Genomic DNA, 20235 nt, shown 5'->3' on the forward strand with positions numbered 1-20235 from the left:
CCTCTCCTAACATTTTTTTTGGATTATCTCCTTTAAAACATATTCCCATTATACATACTGCCTTTTTTCCAGTACATGCGTCATACTGTCATTGAAACATGTTTGATACTATCATTAAAATGTTTCATATTATTTTAAAGCTCAGTGAGAGAACTTATTTTCAAGTCATAATCTTAATTTAATTACACAAACTTCAATCATGTATACTTGTATTTCTCAGTATTATTAACTTTCCCTCTTTTATACTTCCTTTACAATGTTAGTCATTTCCCACACAATTATCAGATTTGTTGTTGCTTCTTTCTGTGGGTAGAATTCTTCTATCTCTCTAAGATGGACTCTGAGACCATTAATCTTGGTTGTGACTTTGAAGAAATCTGGAATGAGCTAAGACAGTCACCTATGAGTGGTCTCTGAGAGTATATCCTAGAAACATAGCAGAGGGGGCCATCTTGCAGCATGGGAAGCACCTTCTGGTGACTGTGCAGATATGGAGAGGTCTAAGGAAAATTAGTGCTACATCCAGCTGCTGTAGCCCCTTACAAGTGAGTCCATTCTGAGATGTTGCTGCTGTAGTTATTCAATGATAGGAGAGCCCTTTGCTTTCTAATATAAACCAAAGATCAGTGGCTCCCCAGGTATCTATCTTCTAGGCCTATATAGTCAGGTTATGGCAGCTGAGGTGCTTGCAACATTGACTGTGCAGCTTCCCCATTTGCAAATATCCACCATTGGACTATCTGCTGTTTAATCCAATCTAATAAACACATTTTTGTAATATGTACTTACTCCAATTCTGTTTTTTCTAGAGAACCTGACTAATACATTCCTTTCTAAGTCATTTTCTTTCAGGGTGTACAGAGTCGCCAGTTGCATTTCTTATATGACATCACCTTGTTTGAATTATTACATGGGTTTGAATACATCACAATGAAATCCATTATTTGTCATTAATATCAACTAACACAGTATAAGTTCTCTCTTTTTCATTTCTTTCCCCCTCTCTTTCTTCACCCACCATCTCTCTCCTCTCTTTGAAATAAAACTAGTGATATCCAGATCAAAATTAATGAAGGATTTTTAGAGAGGAAAATATAAAGCATCCACCTCAGATTTAACATTTTAATATGAAATCTGAAGGGATGAGTCTCCCCTTATCTTTTCCATCATCATCAACAACAAAATATCCATTATAACATGGGAACACTAGAGAGAAAAGAGGAAATAAGACCAATGTTACAATAGCTACAATGTACAGAGGTATCAGGTCCTCTGGGTCATTAGTGTGAATTCACCTACTGATGCAGCTTCCCTAGCTCTTTATTGTGTGAACTAAATCCTAAGAAAGGTGAGTAGGAAAACCTATAACTACACAATCTAGATCTAGAATTGAACACCTCCTGTCCAGGAGCAACAAGAATTAGAGGGCTGTGTCATGCTGAGTGCCAATCTAAACAAAAAAGAGACCACTAAAATGAAGAGACATCCTTTAAGAGTGGAACATTACTGTTTTGAGATATAGTATGAAATACTTTCTTTTATAGAAGTTCAGAGGTACAAGGAAGAAGTCTCGACTGAAAAGACCCTGTCGGGTAGAAAGAAACTGTGGTCATGTCTGTTAAGGTACACTCTGAGTATGACTGTTCTCTGTATAGGTTGTAAGCTCAGTACACATAGTGGTTGGGTCTACTTTAAAAGTCAGGTTCCATCGGCTTGCTCAGTGCTTGTACAATTATTTAGAAATTGAATAAATCGCTGAAGGCATGTGAGCACGATGACTTACCACTTGTCAGAAGTACTGAATAGACTCTGTGTATAAACTGTTAGGAAGTATTCATTCTAACCGGAGTGAAGTATATATCACAAGGAAATTGGATGATAAAACCTTCCTATTATATACATTTTTCAATGAACGCTTTCTGTACGATGAGTGAGTGGGGATAGCGATATTCTGAGTTAATGGTCTCAGGAAGAATAAGGAAAAAAAGATAAAAATTGAAATCAACAGTTTCACTTTTCCTGCTCTGTGTCATTTGGCAAAGCTCCAACACATTTTTACTGATTGTGAACTCTTTGCCTTTCTGCTGTTTTGTAGATATTAAAAGGATTTTAAAAAGTACAAATAAGTTTAGTTACTCAGGGGCATACTGAGTACTCCCTAATATGTGTTACTCTGGTCTCCAAGGACACCTGAACTTGTGTGTACATACTCAACCACCACATACTAATAATTAAAAATTGATAAAATCAATGTTTACAAAACAAATTAAATCAAAGAATTTTCAACTAAAATCAGCAAGGTGGCAATTTTCGCATCACAGAACTATGAAAAGTGTGTTCTTATTCTCCATTTTTTTCCAGAAAGAAAACTAAAGGGAAAAAATAGTTCTTTAAAAAGCTTCTTATAAAATCACAAAAGAAACGAGGGTGAAGGCGAGTATCTATACTTCCAGCAATCTAACTTCCATTTCAGCAGTTTTGCAAACACTTTCCCAATATTTAAGCTTTCCTAATGCATAGTTTCCTACTTTGAATGGGCATAATCATTATTTATTGTTTTCAAAACTGCAAAATTCGTCATACCCTTTGAAAAATATTTAAAATGTATAGAAATACATTGAGGAAGAAGTAAATACATACTTAAATGGGACAGTACATATATATTTATTTTACACTTGGGAAAATGAGCATAGTTTATAAAGCTCCATGGCATTGACTATATATTTTAAAACATGATTGATAATATTTTTTCCAGTATATTAGACCACAAAACTGATAATAGAAAAGCAATTACCTCTTTCTCTAACATCAAGCCTTCTGCTCTCAGGTTTTTTTCAAATGTGTTTCTTTTATCATATTGTATATTTGTTTTTCGATAAACCAGGATGTAATCAATTCGCTTTTTGCCATCTTTGAATAAGAGTCCACTGGATGCTATGTAATTCATGTCATTCTATGGGAAAAAAATGAACATTGGTTATTAGTGTAAGTTAGATAATCATGCATGCTGATTATAGGTTGTGATAAACCGAACCAGAAAGATCTGTGTTTCATACTCCTACTGAGATGTATGGAAAGACAGTTCAAGCTAGTCTGCAATCTATGATAGAATACAGGCTAGCAAGTTTGTAATTTGATGGCTGATCTCTGAGTTGGTCTATGTGTTATCCAATAAGTCTCTGTAGAAAAAAAAACCCAGCAATTATGTCTTTTATATTGACTAAACCATGTCAGGATGCAATTTTTTTTCATGTTAACATGCTCATTATTCACAACTTACATTTCAAAGATAAAGACACTATGCCTGAAAGAAATGAAACCAACATAATACCATGTATTGTTTAAAACTCACACAAATCACTGCTTCTATAAACCTTTGTTCAATAATGCTGAGACCAAACAATAATTCCTGAACTGCAAGCCTAGAGAAATGTTTACTCTTAGGCTATGACTGCAAAGTGATGGAAATAGCTCTCATTAAATCTCAAAGCTAGCTAATCAAGACTGGCTGAAGATGCTGAGGAGGCGGCTCAATGTACAAAAATGCTGGCTGAGCAGCCCTCAGGAACTGAGTTTGGATCTTCAGAATTCATGTACAAGCCAGACACAAAAATACGTTCCTCAGTGACCCCAGCATGCCTCAGTGTGGAAATGGAAGGAGGAGACTGAAGAGTTTTCTAACTTTCTGGCAAATGCAGCAGCAAAGACCAAGAAAGTCTTTTTCAAACAAGATGGAGCCATCAAGACTGAGGTTTGTCCTCTAACTTGTTCACTGTAGCACTCATGTGCACTCCTTATACCTACCCGCAGCAGTTTGAAGGATCTCATGTTGCCGTTGCTATTATCTGAAGCTATTTTTTTTTTTATAAACTGGCAGATTTTCAGCTAGATATCTTCCTTCAAGGATTCATCTTAAAATATCTTAACCAGCTGCACTGAGCAGCTTGCTGTCCCCACCTCCACCCCCACCCTGAGGCTCCATTGTCCAGCCGCCCTGAGTTGCATGCTTGCACCACCCCCTCCATTGTCTGTTCACCACTCCACCAGCCTTCACCAGACTTGTTGCACCAGTAACATCCAAATTACATCACTTTGCACCACAATTCCTTGCCAGTCAAGTCCTCTGCAGCATGCTCAGCTGCCCTCAGACATGGAATGCCCCCTGAATATCATTGTCCAGCTCAAGGCTGCCTGCCTAAGACCTGCTACACCAGAAACATGCAGGTTAGTCCTGCCTTCTTGAGACATGCTACAACAGGAACATCCAGGATCAACCAGATGGCTAAAGATCAACATATAAACATAAGCAATAACAGCCAGGGCAATTTGGCACCTGTAGTAGCTATCCTACTACAGCAAGCCCTGGATATCCTAACTCAACCAATGCACAAGGAAATGACCTTAAATCTAACCATATAAAGATTTGCTGTATACAAAAAAAACATATCTCAGCACCAAAGTTAGACATTACCTCAGAGTAAAGCGTTGGAAAGAAGTTTTCTAAGAAAATGAACCTAGGTGGCAAGCTGGAGTAGCTATTGTAATATGTAATAAAATAGACTTTCAACCAAAATTAATAAAAAGCCATTTGGAAGAACACTTCATACTTGTCAAAAAAAATTCATCAAGATGATGACTCAATTCTGAAAATTTATGCCCCAAATACAAGGGCACTTATATTTGTAAAAAGAATTACTAAAGCTTAAATTGCACATCAAACCCCACACATTAATAGTGGGAGACTTCAAAACCACACTCTTATCAATAGAAAGGTCATCAAGACAGATACTAAACAGAAAAATAATGAAACTAATAGAGGTTATAAATCAAATGGACCTAACAGATATCTACAGAGCATTTCACCCTAATTAAAAAAAAAAAAAAAGATATATCTTCTCAGGAACACATGGGACCTTCTCCAAAATAGTCCATAAAGTCAATGGCCACAAAACAAGCCTCAACAAACTTGAATTAACTTCTTGTATCTTATCATTCTACCAAGGATAAAGCTGGAGGTCAACAACAATAGAAACAACAGAAAATCTACAAACTCATAGAAACTGAATCTCTACACAATGGCCACTGAGTCAGGGAAAAAATAATGAAAGAAATTAAAGACTTTTTATAATTCAATGAAAATAAATGCACAACATACCCAAACTTATGTGTTTTCATTTGTGCCCCAAAAAGGGACACAATGAAAGCAGTGTAAAATGGAAAGTTCATAACACTAAATACCTACCAAAAAAACTGGAGAGATCTTATACTAGTAGCTTAATAGCCCACTTGAATGTTCTAGAACAAAGAAAAGCAAACACACTCCAAGAGGAGTAGATGGCAGGAAATATCAAACTCGGTTGAAATTAGAAACAAAGAGAACAATACAAAGAATTAACAAAACCAAGAACAGGTTCTTTGAGAAAATCAATAAGATAGGCCAACCCTTAGCCAAACTAACTAAAAGTCAGAGAAACAGTATCCAAACTAACAAACTCAGAAATCAAAAGACATAACAAACAGACACTGAGGAAATCCAAAGAATTATCAGGTTTACTTCAAAAAACCTGTATTCCACAAAACTGGAAAATCTAAATGAAATGGATGATTTTCTAGATAGATACCACCTCCCAAAATTAAATCAATATAAACTGATTAAATATTAAATTAAATATTAAACTATAACCCCTACATAAGTAGAACCAGTTATTAAAACTCTCTAACCAAAAAAGCCCAGGGCCAGATGGTTTTAACAAGGAATTCTACCAGACTTTCAAAGAAGATCTAATACCAATACTCCTCAAACTATTCCACAAAATAGAAGCAAAAAACATGGCCAAACTCATTCTATGAGGCCACAGTCACCATGATACCTAAACCACACAAAGACTCAAGAAAAAATAGAAAGAAAGAAAGAAAGAAAGAAAGAAAGAAAGAAAGAAAGAAAGAAAGAAAGATTTAATTTCAGGCAAACCTTCTTTATGAACACTGAAACAAAAATACTCAATAAAGTACTTGAAAATGGAAATATCAAACACATCAAAATCATCATCAGTGATGATCAAGTAGGTTTCATTACAGGGATGCAGGGGTGGTTCAATATATGAAAATACACCAGTTAAATTTATCATCTAAGCAAATTTAAAGAGGAAATCCATATGATCATCTCATTAGACACTGAAAAAGTCTTTGATAAACATCTAACATCCCTTCATGTTAAAAGTCTTGGAGAGATCAGGACACAAGCACATAAACAAACACAACAAATGTTTTTATAGCAAGACAATAGCCAACACCAAATTAAATGGAGAGAAACTTAAATCAATTCCACTAAAATAAGGGACAAGGCACGTCTTTCCACAGTAGGTGGGGCTTTGGCAGTCTTGTGGAAGAGTGGCAGGAAGCATTGAGGGAGCTAGAGGAGCCAAGGGCACCACAAGAAGACCTACAAAGTCAACTTACCTGGACCTATGGAGGACCACAGAGACTGAACCATCAATCAAAGAGCAGGAAGGGGCTGGACCTAGGCCTACTACATAGATGTAGCAGATGTGCAGTTTGTTTTCATGTGGATCCCTTAACAATTATAGTGGAGGTGGAGGGAGGGGGTTGTCTCTGACTCTGTTGCCTGCCTTTGGATCCCTTTACCATAGCTGGGGTGCCTTGTCTGGCCTCAGTGGGAGAAGATACACTTAGTTCTGCTTCAGCTTGATGTACCAGGATAGGTTGGTATCCATGAGGGACCAACCCTTCTCCAAGGAAAAGGGAATGGGGGAATGAGGGAATGGGGAACAGGATGTGAGGGTGGGATTGATAGGAGCATGGCTGCAATTAGGGTGTAAAGTGAATAAATAATTTAATTAATGAGGAAAAACCTATCTTAACTAATACTCTATAATGCTCTGATAACACCTTTACAACAGCACCTTCTTCAAATACTATGAAGACCATATAGGTTGTACCATGATCTTCTTTTTCATTACACTTTTATTATTTAAAACAATTTCTTAAATTTAAATATGTTTTGATTATATTCTTCCCCTCCCCTAAATTATTCCAGGTCCTCTCTCCATCTCTACTCACCCAACTTGAAGTTGTTTCTCAAAAAAAAAAAACAAACAAACATGATACAAGAACCCCCAATGTTCTCCCCTTCAAAGTACCCCAAAACAAAATACTCCTACAAACCATAATCAAATAAAAGGACACAAAAAGCCATGATGTCCAATTATATGTTGGTCAGCTAATCCTGAACCTGAGGCCTGTCTTGAGTAATTAATGTCCCCAATGTCAACCAGAGAAAACTAATTTCTCTCCCAGAAGTTATAAGTGGCAGTTCAATTATTAACCTTCACATTGACAGGTAATTATTCATTCTTTCTTTCATTCATCTATTGATTTCATCCATTCAATTTTGTAAAAACAAATATCAAAATAAAATGTCATAAGGTGAAACAAATCTATTCAACATTGGACAAGACATAAACTGCTTCAACAGAATTAGATTTACCTAAAGACATTTTCCTGATGACTTATTAAGGGTGGTGTACCATTCTAATGCCCAAGATCACACAGAAGAGCAAGGCCCGAAACTAGGCCCACATTCTCAGCTAATATTCAGCTGCCCTCAGTTCTCTATTTCCTTCCAAATTATTTGTATGACTGGGTTAGCTTGTTATTCCATGTGTACTAGATAGGTGTTCTCGAAGTTCAAACAAACTGCATAACATCTGTGAGTCAGCATAATTTTTGACAAAGGCATATCTGGTTATGACTTATGTACAGCTTCAAAAATCCAAGGACCCAGGAAAGTGGTGTTCATGGAACTAAAATGCAAGATGTCGTTCAGATAAAGGAAGCAAAAGAAAGTGAACAAAAATGTCACACCCCAAACAGTTTTTTTTTTTTTTTTTTTCAGGAGTCTTGGTATATACTTCTACTAGAGACTCCAAGCTCCAGGACAAGAATGTGTGGTACATAGACATTTTTAATGAAGAGAAAATTAAAAAGATTTCTAGGACTGTTTTATTAAGTATTTTAACAGGACGATAATGGTTGGTTTCAATATCAACTCATAACAAATTGGAATCAGCTGTGTTGGGACACTCAACTGAAGAGTTGTTCTGATTTCCTTAACTGATGTTGGAAGAGCAACTCCAAATGTTCTGGGGAGAGAGACACCTTTTTGTAGTAGTTCAGAAAAAAAAAGCAATGGCAGAAGGGAGATCATTTGCTTGCTACCTGCTTAGCCTTCCCCTTGCTGTGGCTGCTAACATCTTTGCTGATATTAGAGTTACTGTTTTGGGGTCTCCTCCATTGCCAGTTGAGAATCAGTAGTTCTGTTGCACTCCCCAGGTTTTCTGCACCAGAATGTTACTACTGAAGGACCAAAGCTTGTTGCCAGAGCAGTTGTCAGGTTGTCAGCGTCACAGGTCTGACACAGATGTTGTAACTGTTATGATTTAATAGATTTTGTAATGTGTGTTTATGTGTGTGTGTGTGTGTGTGTGTGTGTGTGTGTGTGTGTGTATGCCTGTGTGTTTGTGTTCATGTTTATATATTCATTCAATCTTTTCTGTTTCTCTAGAGAATCCTATTTGATATTAAAATCTAGGACACCAATACTAGCAGACAAAACAAAACCTTACATAATAGTGACAATATATAGCTATAACTCATTTACTTTGGAACCAAACATTTTACTAAGTGGTTTAAAGGTTATTTAATTTAATACCACACAGCTTTTTAGGTGCATCTAGATATGAAAACACAGAAATTTACCTGATCTACAGATGTTCTAAACTGGAAACAGTTAAACCAGTAGGACCACCTACTTAAGCATCTTATCTGTGGTCCTCGAAACTATGTTAAACAGAATCTCTTCCTCCTTTCTCATCACTTGTACTATTTTCACTCACTATGTAACTTTGATAACCTTTTGATTAAATTGTTGTAACAGCATGACTTATCTACTTTGCTCCTCTCTATTCCAACCTCAGTATGAAGAGTGAGGTACTGAGTGATCCCAGCACTTTGGATGATGTCAGATGACTCCCATTTTTCAGGTCCTCCAAAGGTTATCTATGGTGATCCCACATTCTATAATATTCCTTTTCTTAGAACCCGATAACTTCTATTATTGTACTGAATTATCTATATTGTTACTGATGGTGTTATGCTTGTAGAATTAGAATTTTTACGAAGCTAAGTGGTCTAGTTTGCCCTTTTCTTGCTGTGATAAGAGAGTGACTAAAAGTAACTTTCTGGAGAAAGGTTTTATTTCGTTTACAGGGTACAGCTGTGACAGAAACTTAGGATAGCAGGTTAAAGTAGAGTCCACGAGGACACACACCTGACCACTCCCTCCCCCTTCTTCTTCTCCACTACTTTACTTACCCAACCCCAAACAGATCTTGTATCTATTGTTTCTAGGACATAGATAAAAATTGGCTATTCACAGAAAATCTGGGTTGCAGATAGTTTATCAGGTGCCTGATGGTGGGGGTTAGTTTTTGTCAACTTGACAGAATGTAGAGTGACCTGATTGCTGTGGGAACTTCAAGTGAAGAGTTGTTTCCAGCAGATCGGCCTGTGGCCATGTCTATGGAGAAGTGACTGACGGGTGATGTGGAAGTGCCCAGTGAACTGTGAGTAGCACCGTTCCTAGGCAGGTGGACCTGCGCTATGTGAGAATTCTAGCTGCGCATGAGCCAGGGAAGAAGCCATTCTGTGGCACTCTTCTTGACTTGTGCTTCAATTTCTACTTGAGTTTCTGCCCTGCCTTCTCTTAATGTTGAATTACAACCCAGAAGTAAGTGTAAGCCAAGAAAAGAAAAACAGAAAAACTTTTCTCCCTACGTAGGTTTTGGTCATGGCATTTATTATGGTGTTAGAAAGGTTACTAGAAAACTGCTAATCCCCCAACCATTTTCAACCCAATCATTCATGTATTTGAAAGACCCAGATCTCATAAACTTTTAGAAAATCTGATTTTAAATAATATATCAAGAATTTGTGACTTATGACTCATGCTGAGAAGGAAACCTTTATAAATATTTTAGCCCATTTGCAAAATAATAGTGGAGGGTTGTCTATTAAGGATATTTTAAAAATAAAATTAGGACACAAAAATTTTTTAAATTCATTTATATTAGATAGGGTGGGTATGTTAGGTATTTGAATCTAAGAACCACTTATTGAACACTAACTATGTGCTATGAGTCATGCTAATTCTCAAGTATAAGAAGATGTTAAGTATTTCCAGTGATTTTTTTACATGTAGCCAGCCCCTGAAGCTGCTTACCACCTCCACCACGTGCATTTAGCTGTTAGGCAGTACTAAAACTACCACCTTCACAAACCAGGTCTTGTGCATCATGATTTCTGCACTCTTCTTCCTTCCCCCAAGGTGCCCTATGGTTATTGAAGTCTAAAAGCATTCTGACTAGTGAGCAAAGTGAAATTCTCCCCTGCAGGATAAATCTTGGGGTTTTGCTTATTTTTCCACCTTCTGATATACTGGAGTAATACTCCATAGCTTTGACAATAGCTTTTCCCTATCTTTGGATGTGTATCATATACATCATTTGCTAATAGAATACTGAGATCAGAATATAGAAGCATAGTTACAAGGAATTGAATAACAGTATATAGTCAGCAAGAAACTATTGAATGGGCTACAGTACCCAGTAGGGGAGTCACATTATCTTGGCAAATTTAATAAAATCAGTAAAGGTTAGAACACAATATTAGGTTATCATCACTCTATGACTGTTTTTGGATCATCAGTGGACCACACTGTCAAGTTAGTAAAATTCAATGTAATATATTGATTGAGGTATTTAGATCTGGGTTAAAATAATTGGTCTCCAAATAACTGAGTCTCTTGTTTGTTGAGTTTAACAGTGATCAATCTCTATTTCTACAGCTATTATTTCATTAATAATAATAATAACAATTCTGAAGGATTATTGTTAAGATTATATGAGATAATGAGATAATGCATGAATACCATTACTGCCTGACTCACTCTAAAAGATTCTAAAAATGTTTTTATTATTATAAGGAAAATGAAAAATTATATGGGGCCATGAAGACAGCTCAGCATATTAAACTGTTTGCTGACAATCCTGAAAAGAGTTACATTTCTGGAGCCCACATGGTAGAAGAACTAGGTAGAAGGAGAGAACCAAGTCCTACATGTTGTCATCTGACCTTATCATGCATGCTAGGACAAAACCACACATACGTACTCATGAACACACACATACTAAATTCACACACAAATGCAACAAATACACACATACAAAACATGCATCCAATCAAATTTATTAGAATTTTGCTTGCTTTTCAGTGATTCAATGACCCTTTTGTTTATAGGAAAATAGCATTTTTCAGGACAAAGATAAAAGAAAACATAAATAGGTAATGGAAAGGACACTGATTTGACCATTTTGAGAATTGAAACAGCAAAGGAAAAGCAAATATTCCTTGCATACACATATGTGATATATACTGCATATCATAATTTATATATACTTATATGATATATACCATATATTATAATTCCCTAGAATATATCAGCAAATTCATAGTTTAATGAAGTATTACAAAGTAAATATCTATACAACCATTAATTCCAGAAATAGAACCTCAACAACTCTTACATAAATCCTCTTGAGAGTCTTACATTAATCATGATGTCTTCCATACTGAACTTTCAATGCAATCATAATTTTGTCTTTTCTGGTTCTGATATTTGTACATTCCTTCAGTTTTATCAACAACGGCTATGTTATTAAGCATTCTACTTATCCCAGTATAAACATAAAATGATGTTTATGTCTAGCTATGATTTAAAAATCATAGCTGTAAAATCCATTTCTAATTCTCATTTATTTGCAATTCTTTTCTTGTCATGCATTATCATAACATATAATACAACAGCAGCAGTTCTATCTCCTAATGTTAACAGACATTTGGACTACATCCTCTCTTGATTACAGCAAAGCTATAATAAATATCCATTTATATACCTTGCAGTCCTTCTTAAGGGCCTTTCTGTCAGGTGTGCCTGTGAGAAAGTTTACCTTCTCATGTGGCTCATGCTTACCTTCAACTTCAATCTACAGTTATAAACAACATTGTAAGTTGATTTGTGTCCTTGTCAGTAGCATGTCTTTGCTTTGTGATGCCTGACTACTCTCCAATCTTTCAAAAGTAGGGAAATAGGTAATAGTCACTTATTGAGACATTAATTTTTATTCCCATTTCTAGTGATTTTTTTTTTTGTGTGTTCCCAAGCCAAATAAGGAATGGTAGAGCAATGTCCATACCCCAGACAGCTCTCAGAGAGCATTGCAAGAGTGAGGCTACTCTACCCAAATCAGGTTTGGACCTACTCAACTTCATAGAGACAAAGGCCACATCATGATTAAAGCCAGTTAAACTTCTGTTTCCCTGGCAGAGAACTGGCTTTTCAGAAATCATGTAATTGGCAGTCTGCTAATCTAGTTGATAAGCTTGGAAGGTCCCTGCCTCTCCTACACTTCCTCCCTTGCCCTCCCCCACCCACATTATATAGCTCTCTGTTGAGTTATATAATCTAGTGTGGTTAGGTGCCAGTTGTGGAGGCACTTTCTGTTTTCTCTCTCAGTAAGAATTGGAGCCTGGAAAGGCTGAGGATTCCAGTTGGACCATAAGTGTCTGGAAAAAGGGGGTGGGGAGAGATCTTCTCTAAGGATTTTAGCATTACAGCTCTTTTAGATGATACTTAAAGAAACAGCTCTCTTAGATGATTTTCAGTGAAATAGCTTGTGCGAATACACTTTATTCGGGGTGAACAAAGGCTATATATAAACCTTGGAGAGTGGGAAGAAGTTTTCAGGGTGAATGTAATTCATTGGCTACAGTTTAAATGGGAATGCCTCATTTGCATGGAGAGGCATTTTTCTAGAATCTCAGGTACTTGCTGGACTGGTTCTCTTATGGAGAAGAGGAAGTTGAACTTGTAGATTTGTCAAGAACTACATGACCTACCTCAGGTAGAGGGTATCAGGTTAGGTGCCACATATAACGTCAGAGAAGTGAAAACCCTTTTAGGAAAGAGAGTCCTCCATTTTGCATGATCTCAGAGGAGCTCCGAGACTTCTACCTTAAGTAGCAGTGGTTCCCAACAATCTACCACCTCCATTTCAGTTAAAGAGCCATCCTCAAACACAGTGTTCTGGGCCTCACTCACTGCCACTGAAGACGCTGCTCCTTGGCTCCTCTACATACTGAGACCAAAAGTGATAAATGGGCAACTGGGGGTAGGGCATCGATATATGGGACTTGAATAGGGATCCTCCCAGAAGCATGAAATAGGTTAAGTACTTCCTACTGAGGGATATTAGCATCTTGCCTTGCCTGCCTGATTTGAGGGTCAGCTGGTTCTTTGTTCTTCCTTTCCTCCTTTGTTTTCAGTTAGAGCCATTTCAAGGGACTGACTATACTGAAGGTTCAGTCTTTTGACCAGGTCTATTTCCTAATATTGACTGAAGGCCCTTAGTCTTCTGGTTGGATCCAGATAACCCTTCAAGACGAGGGGGGGAGGGGGGTGGGGGGGGAAAGCCTCTCTAAAGCCTGGTAAAGCAATGACATTAACAGCTCAAAGGTTGGTTGCCTGCTTTCTTCAATTTGCATTCAGACTTTACATCCCAGTCTCAGTGGAGTACCTTGGAATGCCTGCAGCCCTCTTTGGTCCCTCTTTGATTGAGCACTTGTATCTTTCTTGGTCAAGGAAAATTCCACTTCTAACCAGAAGTAGTCCCAAATTAGGAGCCTTTGGTACATCCTCAAGCTGCTAGGAGTTAAACTCTTCCAGAAAGAAGTAATCCCTATGATACTATGGTTTGGACCTGGGTAGCTTACCTCCCTAGAAGTCCAAGGAGGGACACCCTCCCTCTCTTTCTATCCATTGTTTGGGATACCTGGCAGTGTGTGCCCCTCCCAGAAAGAAACTCATGATGAACTCAAACCCCTTACTCCCAGCAATGATTCTGATGAAGAAAGCCCTGAAGAGGGCTTTGTGCTGGACCTCACTGCCCTTGAAAAAGCCATCAAATGCATTAGATAGAAAATAACCACTGACCTCCTCCCTATACCCACCTTTCTTTACTAACCACTGCCGCCTTATTCTCCTCTTGTGTCATCCAATAAGGACACTCATAAAACTCTTGAAGTCCCCATGTTTTCTGACCCCTGAAAACTACCACTCAACAATTATGCGAGAATAGAGCCTTTTTCAAATTTTCCCACAATGGAAATAACATCTTGGCTTTCCCTGTTAATGTTTAACCCACTTGCTCTCAGGCCCTAGACTAGTAACTCTACTAGGTCATCAATTAAAAGAATTTAGATGAGCCGTATGAGAGGATGGTATTCATGCCCCTTGGACTAAATTCATTCTCCTGAGCCTTCATGCTACCCTTAGTACACCATAGGACCAGTGCCACATCTGTTGTCCTCCCTTGCCTTGACCCTGTTCCTTCAATGGGAGGCTTTATATAGGAATGAATACCTCCAACATACCAGGACAAATCAAAACTAACAAAATATCCTCTGGGGCTTCAACATGCTTTTTGGCCAAAATAACGTCTCCACTGAAGCACAAAAGCCTACCCAAACTCTGGGGTACTTTGATCAGGTACAGCTTTGGCCCTTCAGGCCTGGGATATAGGATAATCCACACCCATGTTTCCATATTTCAAGATGGAGGTTCCTTACTTCTCTGGCAAAAACCAGAGGAACCTCTCTCTGACTTTATTCTTAGAACAAAAACGAGCCTAGAACACAGAATCCCTGATTTTCTGGTTAGAGAAATCCTCCTTAAAAGAATAATTTGGGAGTGATGACCTCACTGGCTGGCATGTTAGGGTAAATAGGCAGTTCCTACTCAAGACATTGGGATGGCTTCTCATAAGTCCTCTTCCTTAGCCCATGTCTTTGACATAGTCTGTAAAATAAAAGAAAAATATTTTAAATGTGAAAAGGAGGGACACTGGAAAGGCAAATATCCTAACTCTGGTCCTTCTAAGGGCTTGGAAGCTGCCCATCTTAAAGCCATCTGTCCCTGATGCCACAAAAAATTGCATTGGGAAAAGGATTGGCTTTGCACATTTGATAAAGATGGCAACTTGAGTTTTTAAACCCCCAAAAGGGACAACTCTCAAACCCAACAATAAGAGAGAAAATCCTCAAAATCTTGTGAGTCACTAACATTTTGGAAGGCTCATACTCCAAACTCAATATAAAAATTGGGGTTAAAACATTTAAATGCCGAATTGACACGAACCCTTTTATCATGATCTGAGGTCTGAAAGTATTGGAAACTAATCCCTGAGCTCCAACTAATAGGTATACAAGGCTCCTTTGGGCATATACCACAGAATAGGCCTTCAAATGAGAAGTTCAAGATGGTGTTATTGGACTTATCAGACCTGTTAAAGTGGAAATGGCCACCAACCTGTTGGGGAGAGGTATCTTAGAAGTCCTAGATATAGTCTTTTCCCATAACATGGAAAATGAATGCATCCAGATAGAGGACTACAACAAATACTCTCCCAGGGGTCACCCACAAGTCTAAGAGCCACTGTTAGATACTCCCTGCCTCAATTGGGTCTTAAATGAATTCATCTGGGTTGAACATTGGCATTTAATCAGGGAGAAATTAGAAGCTCTTACTCAGCTCATTAAGGAACAACTCCAATGCCAACATATCTGCCTACTCCTTAGCCCATGGAATACTCCCATCTTTGCAATTAAAATGAATTCTGGGAAATGGCAGGTATTATAAGACTTATGGGCCATCAACAAGACTGTGTAGATCTGGGGACCCCCAAGAAAAGTTTTCCACTTGTCTCTGCAATACTCTACTATTGTCCCAGCCAATACACTACTATTGGCCATAGATACTAAAGATTTTTTTCCTCTATCTCCCTACACCCCAAAGATTGACAACATTTTGCCTTTTCAGTCCCCCAAATTAACAACTCTGGGCCAGCATCCTGATATGAATGGAAAGTCTTCCCCGCAAGGGATAGACAACAGTCCCACTATATGCCAGGAAGTGGTTGCTGCTGCCCTGAAACCATATTTAGAAAGGGGAATATACATTTATCATTATTAAGATGATATATTGACTTGGGGAGATTAAAAACACAAACTTTACCCCATGGCCTCAAAAAATGACTGGTCCCTGCTCTAAAATAAATAGAATTCAAAATAACCCCAAATAAGATACAATTCATTCCTCAACATCACCTTCTTGGAGATGAAAATATCTTTAACCTTAGTCTGTCCTCTTAAGCCTGCACCCTCATGGTGGTGCTATATCAACTTCAGGGAGTTTTGGAATGGTTCCATATGCCTGTTGGCGTCACTCCCAGACTCCTAACAAAGGTTTATGCCCTGGACTCTGTGATAAAGCTAAGAAGAGACAGTGTCTCACAGACATCCTCATGGCCTCCTTTTTCTCTTTCTTGGATTTCCAGTGGTTACTTAAAAATCACTCCCACTTTGTCATCAGATTAATTGGGTTCTCTGGGCAAATCGATAACTATTATTCCAATGAGAAATGGGTCTCTGCTCTGCCACTCCTGACATGGCTGGCCAACCCTCCCCCCACCCCACTTCTTTTGGTGAAAACCAATTTCTGAGGAACCCTCTGTCTTCACTGACAAGGCAAAGCAGAGAGGCAGGGGATTGGGACTGCAGTCATACTTTTTCACCCCAGAGATAAACCCACAATTACTCATTTCCAGGAGCTCCCTGACCACTCTTTCAAATTCAGGGAACTCTATGCTGTCTGCATGAACCTGAAGGAAGAAGATAGCTCTTTCAATTTGTTTTCTGACAGTGTGTATGTTATTAACACACTCCTCTGGCTAACCAAATCCTTTGTCCAGTTAGATGAAAATCCCCATCCCACTGCTCATGAGTTTCCAGTTTGATTCAAGGGAGGACTGCTCCTCTCTTTGTCCCACATGTTTAATCTCATACCCCTACCTGACTCTATACCCAAGGGAAACTCCTTGGCTAACCAAGTTGCCTCAGTGGAAATTTTTATAGTTACCCTTGAATAAGCAAAGAATTTTCACTCACATGCCATGGTAATCTTAAAGGGTTACAATCCAGATTCTCTCATATTCTATTCTATCCACTATCCTGGATCATAATAAAATTTGCAATTCCTGTGTGTCACTAATAAGTACCCCTACAACACAACAAATGGGAGTTAACTCCTGAGATTAATGTCCTCTGGCAGATTGATGTCACCCATGTATTCCAATTTGAGCAACAAATATGTTTTTGTTACAATATACACTCCCACTTCATATGAGCCTCTGAGAGAAAGCTCTAAAATCTTATATCCCACACGCTCTCCTTATTTGTAATTATTGGTTTGCTACAACAAATTAAAACCAATAGCTGCCCTACCTTCACTAGCACTCATTGTAAAACCTTCTGTTATAAGTGGGGAATTATGCACTATGTGGGATCCCTTATAATCCCCAAGGACAAGGTCTAATTGAAAGGCCACACTGAACCCTCAAAACCCAGCCAAAAAGGCAAGCCACAGCCTCTTCTTACCCTTCCCCCATCCCACCACAATGTTCCATAGGTAATGACCATAACAACACTAAATATTTTAGAATATATGAAACACAAAATATCTCATTATTTTTTATTAGCATACACCCCTGTACTGGCTGATTTTGTGTGTCAACTTGACACAAGCTGAAATTATCACAGAAAAAGGTGTCTCAGCTGAGGAAATGCCTCCATGAAATCCAGCTGTAAGGCATTTTCTCAATTAGCGATCAAGGTAGGGAGGGCCCATTGTGGGTGGTGCCATCCCTGGACTGGTAGTCTCCGGATCTATAAGAATGCAAGCTCAGCGAGCCAGGGGAAGTAAGCCAGTAAGTAACATCTCTCCGTGGCCTCTGCGTCAGCTCCTGCTTCCTACCCTGTGTGAGTTTTGGTCCTGAATTCCTTTGGTGATAAACAGCAAAGTTGAATGTGTTTCCTCCCTAACTTGCTTCTTGGTCATGATGTCTGTGCAGGAATAGAAACCCTGACAAAGACAAGCACAATTGATCCCCCTTTGTTAGTGAGATGGCAGGACCCCGTAGATGGAATCTTGAAGGGACCTGAACCCATCCTTTCTCATGATGGGAAGATATTTTGCTTGTGTATTCCCTCAGGATCAGCCTAGGTCTGTCTGGATACCAGAAAGAAATGCCTAATACCTCCCTGCTGACCAAGATGTCCCATTTATTGCTAATGGGGAAGGGAAGGAGGAGACCCAGAAGACACCTGCAACCAAGGGATGAGATCACCAGGAAGGACATTTATGAGCTCATGTCAATTGTATAACACATGTGCCCTCTTCAAGGCTCTCACTCTATTTTGATGGCAGTCTTTGTTATATTGCAGGTCTGTCCTGCCACTGCTCAACCCACTAAGCTCTCTCTAACACCCATCAATGGTGTTTTTCCATTCTGGAAACCTATGATGAAAACCAGGAGATCAGGAGTAAAAGCTCTATTTCTATTCCATTTCTTTTTTTTTTTTTTTTTTAAATCCACCTCTGTGATTCTCAATTCATTTTTCTTCTTCTCCTATCTACAAGAGTGTCACAAAGGAGAAGCGAACTGACTCACAGATCAGGATTATTATGGTGGCTGCCATTGTTGGTCCCATAAAATCAAATTCTACTCTCACATAAATAGCCTGTTTCAAAACCTAAATAACCATCTCGGCACTGGTATAGATGACCAATGGGGTGAAAGATGGAGAATGAGAATGGTGGCAAAGCTATATCCCACAGGTTATGCTGTACATCCCTCTGCTGATATTCATATCTCTACATAGGTGGTGTGGCCCTCATACTCTACACTAACCCATAAAAATATTGTTGAAAAGGAAACACAACTGTGAAGAAAGAATCAATCCGTCCTGTCCTGGCTACAGTATATTCAATATGCTGTTGACCTGCTGCTACCCACATGACCTGTTGTTACAACACACCCCAATGCCTTTTAATGTTTCTTTTCTGCCTTCTTTCTGCATCTCCTCATAGCCACAGTACCTACTAATGCTACTTTGCACAGTTCCTTCATAGACTGGGTCTCTTTCTTAATCAACCCTTAGAGGAGCCCCCTACCCTTCTTTGAAGGACTCCTACCACTTCGTTCCTTTTATGTTTATTCACCAGGTACAAATAACCACCCTTGCTGCCTTGCCAGAGTTATACTACAAAATAGGAGGGCTCTGGACCTCTTGACTGCAGAACAGTGGGGTAACTCGTGTGATTCTGGGGAAGCAATGTTGGTTGTTTCTATGTAAATGAATCAAGATTTGTTGAACAAAATATGAAGACCCTACTCGACTTCTGCAACTCAGTATGCCTACTGGTCTCATATTATCAGTATGAGCCTGGTAAGCCGACCCCCTCATTATCTGGTGCTTGCCCTTGATGGGCCCAATCTCAGCCATCAGAGCCTACCTCCTTCTAGGCCCATGTCCTACAGTTTCTCAAAAAGAAGTTACCAACATAGCAAGTCATGATCAAACAAGTTCTGGTAAAATATCAAGCTATTCCCACAAACTGTGCTGACATATATGATGACACAGCCCCATTATAAGAAACAAGGTGAAAACATGGGTTCCCAAGCCAGGTGAGGGATAGGTAGTGTGATGCCCATACCCCTGACAGCTCTCAGAGCATATATCAGGAATGAGGCTTCTCCCTATCCAAATAAAGCTTGGGCTTACTCAATTCTATAGAGATTAATGTCATATCATGATAAAGCCAGTTACACTTTTGTTGCTCTGATAGTGAACTGGCCTCTCAGAAATCATGTGGTTGGCAATCTGCTAATTTAGCTCTTAAGCTTAGAAGGTCCCTTTCTCTGCTGCAACACCTCCTCCCTTGCCCTCTACCACCCCCACTCAAGCTACATAATCTTGCCTCTCTATTTCAGTAAATGACCTGTCCCTTAACACAGTCTCCTGGGTGTTTTATGACCACTATACTCATCCCTTCCTGAGACTCTGCTCCCTAGTTGCTCCATATTCTGAGACCACTGCTGGGGGCTCAACAGCCAATGGGGGCAGAGGACCCACAGAGATATTTGTTCTACAAGAACTCTAGATACCATACCCTTTCAATTTTATAAGTGTTAAAATCTGCAA

General features: G+C 38.7%; 1 protein-coding gene across 2 annotated transcripts in view; it reads right to left on the reverse strand.

Moving 5' to 3' along the window:
* Ano3 (anoctamin 3) overlaps positions 1-20235 on the reverse strand; it is a 266616-nt gene that overhangs the window by 124494 nt on the left and 121887 nt on the right. For both annotated transcript variants that reach the window (XM_034495046.2, XM_076929413.1), the window contains one exon: positions 2795-2953. In XM_034495046.2, coding sequence (XP_034350937.1) covers positions 2795-2953 — 159 coding nt within the window. The remainder of the gene's footprint in view (positions 1-2794; positions 2954-20235) is intronic.

The sequence above is a fragment of the Arvicanthis niloticus genome, chromosome 2 (assembly GCF_011762505.2).
Source record: "Arvicanthis niloticus isolate mArvNil1 chromosome 2, mArvNil1.pat.X, whole genome shotgun sequence".
Taxonomy (NCBI): Eukaryota; Metazoa; Chordata; class Mammalia; order Rodentia; family Muridae; genus Arvicanthis; species Arvicanthis niloticus.